Source organism: Rhea americana, unplaced genomic scaffold (genome assembly GCF_003343005.1).
Source record: "Rhea americana isolate MKP2758 unplaced genomic scaffold, rheAme1 scaffold_484, whole genome shotgun sequence".
NCBI lineage: Eukaryota > Metazoa > Chordata > Aves > Rheiformes > Rheidae > Rhea > Rhea americana.
Genome location: NW_028186628.1, coordinates 65,564 through 75,370, shown reverse-complemented (window position 1 = coordinate 75,370; position 9,807 = coordinate 65,564). Strand labels below are relative to the sequence as shown.

Here is a 9,807-nt window from a genome sequence, read left to right as displayed (position 1 = left end):
CGGCACGGGGGGGCCGCGCTCTCGCCCGGTGCCGGTGCCGGTGCCGGTGCCGGTCGCCTCCGCCGCGCCGGGATCGCGCCCTGCTCGCTCGCAGCCTCGCTGCTCCGCCGGGCTCCGTGCCCTGGATGTGGCATTTTATTGCCGGGCTGGTCCCACCCCCTCCGGCCCCCCGGCCGCGGCGAGGCTCGCAGCGGGAGCCGAGGGGTGTTGCTCGCTCACCTGCGGGATTTTGCAAGAGAAAAAGAGCTGGCGGCGGCCCCGGCTGGCTGCATTCCTGCAAAACCGCCCCAGCCCCGCAGCGCCGAGCACCCAGCCGGGCCCCCGCCGCCGGGCCCCTCTCCCGGCGCCCCGGGAGCTCCGAGGCGGGTGCGGGGCTTGCGCGGGGGCTGCCCCGGGGGTCTCCGGGGGTGCCGCAGGGCAGAGACCCCCCCCCCCGCAGCGTCCCTGTGCCCAGTGCACTGCATCCGTGCACGTGTGTGTAAGTGCATGTGTGCATTCGTGCACGCGCGTGTCTCCACGTGTGCATGTATGTGCACACACACACATGGACACRCCGTACGTGCATATTTATGCAGGAGTCGCCGCATGTATGTGCGTACACATGTGTGTGCGGACAGGCATTAACACGTACACACGTGGTTTTTGTGCATGTGCGTGCACACGTGTGCACTCCAGGGAGCGAAGCGCCCTGCCGTGTGTCCCACGCGAGCCAAGACGGGGCCTGGGGGGCTGCAGCTGCGGCCACGGTCCAGCCGAAGCAGCAAAACTCCAGACACCTGGAAATTGGGGCCGGGTGTCCTGGCGGGCCTGAGTCCGGTGTGCTCGGGGCTGCACAGGTGAGCGGGTGTCCCAGCGGCTACGGCAGCCCGCGAGAAGAGGCAGATAAACCTCGGCGCGGGCTCCCCGCAGCCCGTTACCCCAACATCGTCCCTTTAAAATAGCCCCAACCCTTCGCAGCGCCGCATGGAGTTTGCTTTGGCTCCGGGCCTGGGGGAAAGCATGAAGATTAACCACTAATGCTAGATTAACCCCCCGATAAATTGGGCCTGGTTAAAAAGTGTGATGAATTATTTTCTGGGGTTTTTCTCTCTTTAGCGAAACGCCGCGTGCGGGGCGGGCTGTGCCGGGGCGCAGCACCGTCCCGCGGGGCAGGAAGCGCGCCGGAGACGTGCGAAGGGCTCGTGCAGGACCGGCCGGGAGGGCGACGCGGCGTCGGCCTCCGGAAAGAGCTGCGCTTTGCTCCCTTCGTGCTGCCGAAAGGAGGAGCAGAGGCACGGGGCACTGCCGCGGGTCCTGCCTGGGTGCACTGGGGGGGGGAGCCCCCAAACCTCCCGTGAGGCCATCCGGATCCGGGTCCTCCCTGCCCTCCTCGAGCCCACGCAGCTCCGGGCTGCCTCGCACCCCGCAAGCGGGAATAGGGCCTTCCCCATTGCAAAAAGTAACGGGAGTAAACCATGCAGTTCCTGAGCGCTGGAGACCTCCCGCCTGCAAAACTCATGTCTTAAAAATAACAATAATAACGAGGAGCTTGTTGTTTGCAGCTTGAAAAGCATCTTTGAAAAGCCCAGGGACGCTGCCCTCCCGCCCCTTCCCCGCACTGGCTCCGTGGAAATCCCCCTCCCGGGGGAAGCGCGGCTGCAGCGAGCTCCCTTCGCCTCCCCTCCTCCCAGCCATGTCCCCCTCGCCCCCAAATTTCTGCGCTGCCATTTTCGTGCGCCAAGTTCTGGCTTGCAATGAGTTTCTAATCCCCTGACGAACAGGATTTATTAGAAAGAGGGCGGACGCGGCCTTACCTCCAGCGATGCAGATGTGCAACGCGCTGCTGGAGAGAAGGCGCGTCAGGGCCGGGCGGCGGGGCAGGGGCCGCTTCCCGGCTCCGCGCGGCGGGGGAAACGCGCACGGGAAAACGGGAGCTCCTGCGGCTGCCCCGGGTTTGGGAGCGGGGCAGAGCAGCGCCCCGGCCCCCCCTGTCTCCCCAGCTGGAACTGTGTCCCCTGGGCRCGAGGAGGTGATAAAAAGCCACGGAAAGGGGCGAACTGGCGGCTTGTCCCAGCTGTGCCGCGGCGTCGGGGCTGGCTGTAGGTGGCAGCGCCCAGCCAGGTGCTGTTTGCCCCCGTGTTTTGGGGGAAATGGGGAAAACGCCACATTTCCCGTGGGTTACGTCCAAAGCGGGCAGCCAGGGCCAGCTGGAGCGGACCCGGAGAGCTGCCCGTGCCGAAGCCGCGGCCCGAACCCGGGAGTCCTGCGCCACAGACGTGCCACAGCAGCTCGGCCACTTGGCCCCATGGCCACCGAGCCCGGACCCTGCGGCCACCGAGCCCAGACCCCATGGCCCGGCCAGGTCAGGACAGAGCCACCCGGCGCTGGGTGGAAATCCAGCGGGGTTATTAATAACGGCTTTCGAGGGGGAGAGAAAGAGCCCCCAGCATCCCCACATCTGGAAGGAATTCTGCTGGAAGGGCGGATAAATCCTTTTTCATTCTTCTCAGCCCTCCCCTCCTCTTCCCTGCTTCCCGTCCCTGGAAAGCCCTGGGGCGGGCGGCCCTTTTCGGAGGCAAACATTCCAGCTCCCAGCTTCAAATAAACCCAAACAGCTCCGCCGATAGCCGGCAAGGCCACGGCGCTTAGGCACGGATTAATCTGGAGACGCGGAGGCAATCGGCAAGGAGCGGTGGCGTCTCCCGGCCGCGGCTCCGCGCGGAACAGCTGGATCGGCCTCCGGGAGCAGCCGGCTCGCGGGGCCGCTCCGCCGGCGGCAGCCCCGCCGCCCTCCTTCCCCGGCCCGACCAGCCCCTAAAATCCTTGCAAGCCGCAGGAGCGCGGAGCGGGCAGAGGGCAGCGCCGAAGCCCCGGGGCCCGGAGCCGAGCGCCCGGCTCCTTCTGGGGCTCCGTGTCCCACGGACCCCCGGCTCCCTGGAGCCTCTTCCCTGCATCCCCGGCAAATCCATCCCAGCTGGCCCGGCGCAGCTGCCCRCCAGCTCCTCCCGGCCCCTGCTCCCTCCCCGCGGCGCCACGCGGGCTCCCCACGCCTGGCAGCCCCCGGAGGGATTTTCTCCGGCTCCGAGCCCGGCGGGGGGCCGGCTGGGAAATGAAGCGCAGCTGGACGGCTTTGCCATGACCTGCGCCATCCCGGTGCAGGAGGGAGCCCGGCCCCRGGGACGCTGCCCCGGCAAAGGGCTCCCGGCTCCGGCTGCCCGGGCTTTGCTGGGAATCGGAGCGGCCCGCGGGCGGGCGGGATCGGGGGCCGGAGCCGCCGCTGGGACAGCGCACGGTCCCGCGTGGACGTCCCGGCCCTCGGCTGGGAGCGGGGACGGGCGCAAACGGCCACGGGGCCTCGTTAGAGGGGGTTTGTCCAGCATCTGCCGACAAGATGGGGCCGGGACGCATGGTTCTCATTTCCATAGACGTAAAAATTTTAACGACTGGCCGTTTATAACCCCGACTGTAAACTCCCTGCTTTAATTGCTTCCAAACCCGGCGCAGACACAAAGGCTCCCAGCTTCTCCTCTTTGCATTCCCACCTTCCTTTGTACTTTGGGCTGCGACCGCGCTCCGATCCCCGGGACATAAATAACCTCCGCGCGGGGCAGGCGCGGGCACGCACGCACGCGTGCGCACGCGGGCGTGCAGAAACGCACACGCAGGCTCGCGAACGAGCCCGCCGGCGGGCCAGCGCGCACGCCTTCCGCTGCCTGCCGGGACGCTCGGTCCCCTGCGCCGGCGGGTCCGGGCAGTGCCCGGAGCCCCGGACTCGGCCGGGCGCCCCGGTGCCGCGGGGACACCGAACCTGGAGCAGGTTTGCAGCCCGGCGCGAGCGGAGGCCGGTGCCGGAGGCCGGATCGCTCCCGCCGCGCGTTCCTGCACCGGCCGCCTTCCTGCCGCTGCGCGCCGGTCCATCGCCTCGGTGCCCCGGGGCGCCCCGGCCTTCCTATGATTTCCTGCTGCGCTAACGAGGGAGGAAGTTGTTGCCCCCAGACTACAGAAAGTTCATTGGAAAGTGGCCCGGGAGCTGGCAGCCTCGGGGCTCCCTGGGACGAGCAGCTGGAGCGTTTGGAGGGCGCAGGCAGCCCTGGAGGGGCACGGAGGCCTGCAAAACTGCCCCACGAGTCCCCCCCTCCTGCAAAACTGCCCTGCAAAACTGCCCCACGAGTCCCCCCCTCCTGCAAAACTGCCCTGCAACACTGCCCCACGAGTCCCTCCCCCCCCGCAAATCCGCCCCACACCACCTCCCCACGAGAGACTTGGGGATGGAGGGGGCCGAGGCCCCCCCGAGGGGAGACCCCGAGCCCAGGGCAGGAGCTGGCCGCAGCTCGTCTCTCTCCGCTCCCCTCTTCCCCCGCCCCGAACGGGAGGGGAGAGGCCCTGAAACGTCGGCCACGGCTGCACCCAGCATTTGGGGTGACGTTGGGGGGTGTTTGTGCCCCCTGGAGCTCTCCCCTCAGTCTCTGCTTGCCCCGGCCCTTCCTCCCCCCAGTCCCCCCAGCCCCTCGTGCTGAGCTATTCCAGCTATGCCGCGGCCGCCGGCTCCTTCCGATGCCTGGGATATTCCCCAGCATCGACCACGTTTTTAATGAGCGTTTCTCTGCTCCATCGCTCTCGCAATAAGGCCGAACATCTGGCGGCTTGGCCGCCCCGCGGGGCGACAGCCGCGGCGCGGCGACGGCGGCCAGCCTGCAAAATCGCCCGCCGGCAGCCGGCCTGCGCGGCACGAGGGGCTTCGCGTCGGAAAGGGGAAGGCAAAAAAAAAAAAAAAACACCCGAAGTTACGCCGGCTGGGGTGCGCCGGGGGGGTCCCCGAAAGGCCCCCGCGCCTAGGCCGGCTGCGGCTCCACGGCTGCTCGCGGCGCGGCTGGAAGGAGCAGCGCGGCGAAGCCACCGCCGCGGGCCGGGACGCCGGAGCCGGCCAGCAGCCTGGGCAGGGCTTGTTGGTTTTGGCCGCGCCGCCCCGGCTCGGGGAGGAAAGCGCCCGCCGGCGGCTCCCTCCCGCGCTCGCTCCGGCGGGAGACGGGGCCGAGGCGGGAGCCGCCCGGCAAGGGCACGGGGGAGGATGCCGGATGCCGGCGCGCGGGAGCCCGAGGATCCTCCCACCGAGCGGGGAGCGACGCCAGGGCGGCAGAGCTCGGTCCGGCCCAAAACTGCCTTTCCAGAAGCCCCTTTTTCTCCCCCAGTCTCCCATCGGGGCCGGGCGCGAGGGAAGGGGGAGGACCCGCAGCGGGCTCCCCGCACCGGGGCGGGGGGCGGAGGGAAGGGGCTGGCTCGTACCTGGCGTGAAGGGGAGGCAGAGGAAGGGGTCACCGGGAAGCAGATGTTGGCAGGCGATGGGTGACGGCTGACAACATCCCTCGGAGGCGCGAGAGGTCTGCTCGGAGCCCGGAAACCTGGGGCTCGGCCAGGCTGCGCCAGACGCGGGGCCTCTCCGCGCTCGCCCGGCCCCGGGAAGGGGCCACCCCACCCCACCGCAGCCCCTCCCAGGGGRCAAGGGACGGCGGGGACGGACCCCTCGCCTGGCTGTTTCGCCGCTGCATCCGAGGCACGCGGGGCCGCGAGGCTGAAGCAGATCCGGCGCCTGGAATTGCGATCAGCCGCAGCCGAGGCCGCGCAGCCTCGGGGTCAGGGGCTGCTCATCCGYGGTGAGGGGCTCAGCTCCCCCCACCCAGGGCCAGGAGAACGGGGAGACGGCTCCTGCCCGCTGCCCCCCTGCTCCTCATCCCCCACCCGGCCTGTTTTGGACACGGATGTCGCAGAGGTCTAACGCCAGGACGCGGCTTGGTGCCCGCCCTGCCGCAACCCCTTCGCCGGGCCCCTGCCGGGGCCCCCTCCCAAACGGCTTCGATTTCAAACAACAGCAGCAAGAGCTCTCGCGCGGAGCCCGAAAMGCGGAGGAGACGTGGGAACGGCCAGCGCCCAGCCAGCGAGCGAAGGGGCAGCTCGCCCCGCGCAGACCCCCGGCTCACGCAGCGGCGCTCCGAGGGGCCGGCGCCACCCCGCTCTCCAGGCAGGCAGGGAGGGAGGGAGGGGACGGGGGCCGTCGCACCGCTCCCCGCGGCCGGCCGGCTCCTGAGCCGAACACCGCCCCCAGGCCCTGCTGCCCCTGCGTCATCGCCACCACAGAAAGGAAGGGCTCATTAATCATTGTTTTTAATGGGGGTTTTGAACATAAACATTTTACTTCAAAGTAGCTCCACCACGGGCCGAGACGGACGGTTCAAGAGGAACGTTCGAGAGTTGAAAAAGCAAATTGCACGTCGGTGTTCGGAGGCATCTGTGAAGGACTCCACGTCCCTGGAGCACGCTGGGCACCACGGCACAGGCTGCCGGGAGAAAGCACCCCTCRGCGCCACGCCTGAGCTGATCCCCCACGCCCAGGCTCGTCCCAGGGCTCCGAGGTTGCAGCACTTGCGCAAAGCGGAAAGCAGAATCCAAATCCCGACAGGCAGCAGCCACCCTGCTCTGCAACCAGAGCAGGGACTTTCCAATGCCACGGCAGGATCTGCTTTGTGCTCTCTGGGCACTGCCCACTCCCACGCCAGCTTCCGTGTCCCTGCCACAGCCGCAGCTCAGAGCTGTTTGGCAGTTATTGTCCTTGACCGAGGTAGTTTTGCAACATCCCCACTCAGCACCGGCAGAGAAATGAGATTTGCCCCGGGCCACACGCTGGCACTAAATGCCCCGGTAACTGCACTGCAGTCAACAGAATCCGTGCCCAGAGCAAGTCCAGCTGGCACAGCCCCAACGTCACACCCTGGCCAACGGCCCCTCTCTGCCGCTCGTGGCAGGGCAGAGCTCCCCATCCGGCGAGGAACCCCCCTGCGGGGAGAGGGGTAGGGGGCCGCTTCCCTGCGGGGATCCACGCCGTGCCCCCGGCCCCTCTCCTGCCTGCTCCGCACTTCCCCGCTGCCACCCTCGGCACTGGCAACGAGGTGGCACCGCTCAGGAAAGGCCCTTCCCAGCAGCAGCCACGGCGCTGGGTTTGGGAAMCCCAACGCTATCAGGGCCCCTCGATGGCACCGAGCTGTTCTGTGGGTGCATGAGTCCCTAGACACCCGCCATGGGGGCACAGAACGGCCCCAGCCTAGAGGTAGCAGCTCTCCCCACGTCTTGGGTGGGAATAGAGAGCAAGCAGCACAGCGTAGCTGGGGGCATGGGGCACTGGCAGGGACAAGGGACAGTCCCGCTGCCTCCCAGCTATGATCCGGCCCCCATCCTACCATCTTTCGAGCTGCGCCACCTTGCCTAGACACCRCCCCCTCCACGCTGCTTTGCTCCATTGCTATTTCGCTCCATCCAGCGAGCTCTGGGCTCTCAGAGCCCAGAGCTTTGGGGCTCCGGCACCAGGCTGCGGCTGGTCACTCCTGCTCSGGGTTCAGCATCAGGTGTTGCTCCCACTCCGCTTCCACCACCTTGTACAGCTCCATGGTGGCCCTGGCATCCTCCACCGAGGAGTGGCCGCTCTTGCCAACCTGTCGGGGACAGAGATGACGGATTGGCACAGTCCAAGGATCCGCTGGGACACAGGCTGAGCAGGGCAAAGCCCCACCAACACTCAACCTGCTTGATAAGGGGTCAGGCTGAGGGACTCAGGGTCATTGCACCTGCTCCTGCAGCTGGTTTTCAGGGAAGGGGAAACTAACACACAAGGCGGGGGGCTGTGTTGCTCCAGGACCATCAGGAGTGACTGAACATTAATCCCTGAACCTTCCCCAGGAGGCAAAGCACCTCCAAGCACTGTGATCACAGCCCAGCCAATGCAAACAGAGAGGGCTGGACCTCTCCCTGCTCCTGTCATGCCCCTGCCTGCTGTGACACCCCCAGGCCTTGCTGTTCCCCATGGCACAGGCTCRATCTTGTCCTCCCAGGACGGCAAGGCTCCCCAGCTTTCCTGGGAGTTTCTCCCTACGGCAGACGCTTCGCAGCGGCCCCCTGTGGCGGCTACCGAAATTGGAGAGGAGCCATCCCAGCACGGGATGAGCAGGGAGGTGGCTGGCGCAGGGTGAGCGGGGACACCCCGGCATCAGACCGGGAGCCGCTGCCAATACCTGGATGTCTTTGTTCAGCAGCTGCTTGGCGAGGCGCTTCAGGGAGATCGACACATTCTCAGGAAAGCCGCCCTTTCGGTTCAGCAAGGGGATTTTGGACGTATCCCGGGTGAGCGACTGAGGGTGGAAGTACTTGAGCGCCTTGAAGTCGTTGCAGATGGCGTGGCCAACCACGATCTTCCCTGAGAGGATTTTCAGGATCTGAGAAGGAAGGAGAACAGGGGTTTACAGCAGGCTCAGGCCACCCTATCTCAGAACTGTCAGAGCCCAAATCACACAGGCATTAGAGGGATCTGCCGGGCCCTAACACACCACGCTGCGGTCACCCAAAACATCCGTATCGCCAGATGCCTACTCCATGCTCCATGAGGAGTCAGCGCCTCAAAGCAGAGCACGACACCGGCCCAGGCAGCGGGCCCCAGTGCTTGGTTTAAGCCACAGAGAAAATCAGGTTGGTGCTAAAATGTAGGACTGAGCAGGAGCACTGAGGCATGAGGAGACGGGCACACAGGCAGCCCTCGCCCGAAGAGCCAAGTCCTCCACAGCCCATCAAACCTCCAAACGGTCCTAAGAGCCCATGGGACGGAAAGGATCCCCGCCCCGCGCCCCCCACCCCACGCCACGCAGCTCAGCGCCGCTGCGAGCGCACCTCTCGCTGGGCTTTGCCGAACGGGACGGCATTCGCCATGTGATGCCGCCGGATGCCGCTCCAGCGGGTGCGGTAGTCCACGATGGGGTTGGCCGGGCGGATGTACTGGTCGTACAKGACGTCACCGTCGTAGCCGACGATGCTGCATCGGGCCAGGTCGCTGATGCGCCCGCCGGGCCCTGTGCCCACCATCTCACAGTCAATGGCCACCAGTTTGCTGGGCATGGCAGGGAGGAGAGGGGCACTTTTCTTTCCTTTAACTGAGGCACACGTTCCTTTGGGAAAACATGTCCTTTTGGAGCTCGTGGAATTGTTCTGTGTAGCTGGGCTGGGCTGGGGATTATTTCCCTTGAGGCACGTTTTGGTCTGGTCCCTCCTGGCCACATCYGCAGCCTGCTGCTTCTTGGCATTCCTGCCCCAGGAGCCCGACTTCTTCTGAGAGCCTTTTCCTGCCTGCTGCTGGGCCRGCGGCAGCTGCTTTTGCTTCAGCACACCCTTCCTCTCCAGTAATCGGCGACGTTTCAGAAAGTTCTTGTGCTTTCGATTGCCAGCCGTCCCCTTCTTGGAGGGCTCTGAGAGGCCAAAGTGCACATTAAGGATCAGATCTGACATGGTGGGCTCCAGCAGGATGGCTTACACATGGGGAACGTGGGATGCAGCAGAGAGGGGATCCCCGTGGTGGAAGGGGGATTCCTGTGGCGGCTCCGGCCTCGCGGCAGTTCCAGCCTCACAGCCAGTTCTGTCTGCAGCACAGAGAGAGAGATCTCAGCACCCCTGTCCCCAGGCTGCCTCCAAGCTCGCTGCAGGCRCCTGGGGAAACCTTCCCTGTGCCAGGGCTGGGGCCACCTTCCTGCCAGYCCTCCCCAAGGTGGGAAATGGGTGTTTCTTGCTAAGCTCCACTGCAAATCTCTTCAGCAGGTCAAAAAGCCCTCCTCTCCTCCTTCAGCATTGCCCCTCACCCCAACATGGGCTCCCACTCTACTTCTTCCTCCCCAAAATGGGCTCTTCTTCCAAAGGGACTCACCCCAGATATGACCCCCAAAGAGTCCCCTTCCTCCCTAGAGCCCATTCTGCCCTCCTCACCCCTAAATGGCCCCACTCCCGCAAAGAATTCACCCCAAA

General features: G+C 66.3%; 1 protein-coding gene across 1 annotated transcript; it reads right to left on the bottom strand.

Moving 5' to 3' along the window:
- Window positions 1-6,122: 6,122 nt before the first annotated feature.
- On the bottom strand, window positions 6,123-9,715 carry ISG20L2 (interferon stimulated exonuclease gene 20 like 2). The gene is made up of 3 exons (XM_085317012.1): window positions 8,686-9,715; window positions 8,037-8,237; window positions 6,123-7,460 (listed from the first exon to the last, which is right to left on the bottom strand). The coding sequence occupies exons 1-3, from the start codon at window positions 9,295-9,297 to the stop codon at window positions 7,347-7,349; spliced, it is 927 nt and encodes a 308-aa protein (XP_085173138.1). The 5' UTR covers window positions 9,298-9,715; the 3' UTR covers window positions 6,123-7,346.
- Window positions 9,716-9,807: the final 92 nt, after the last annotated feature.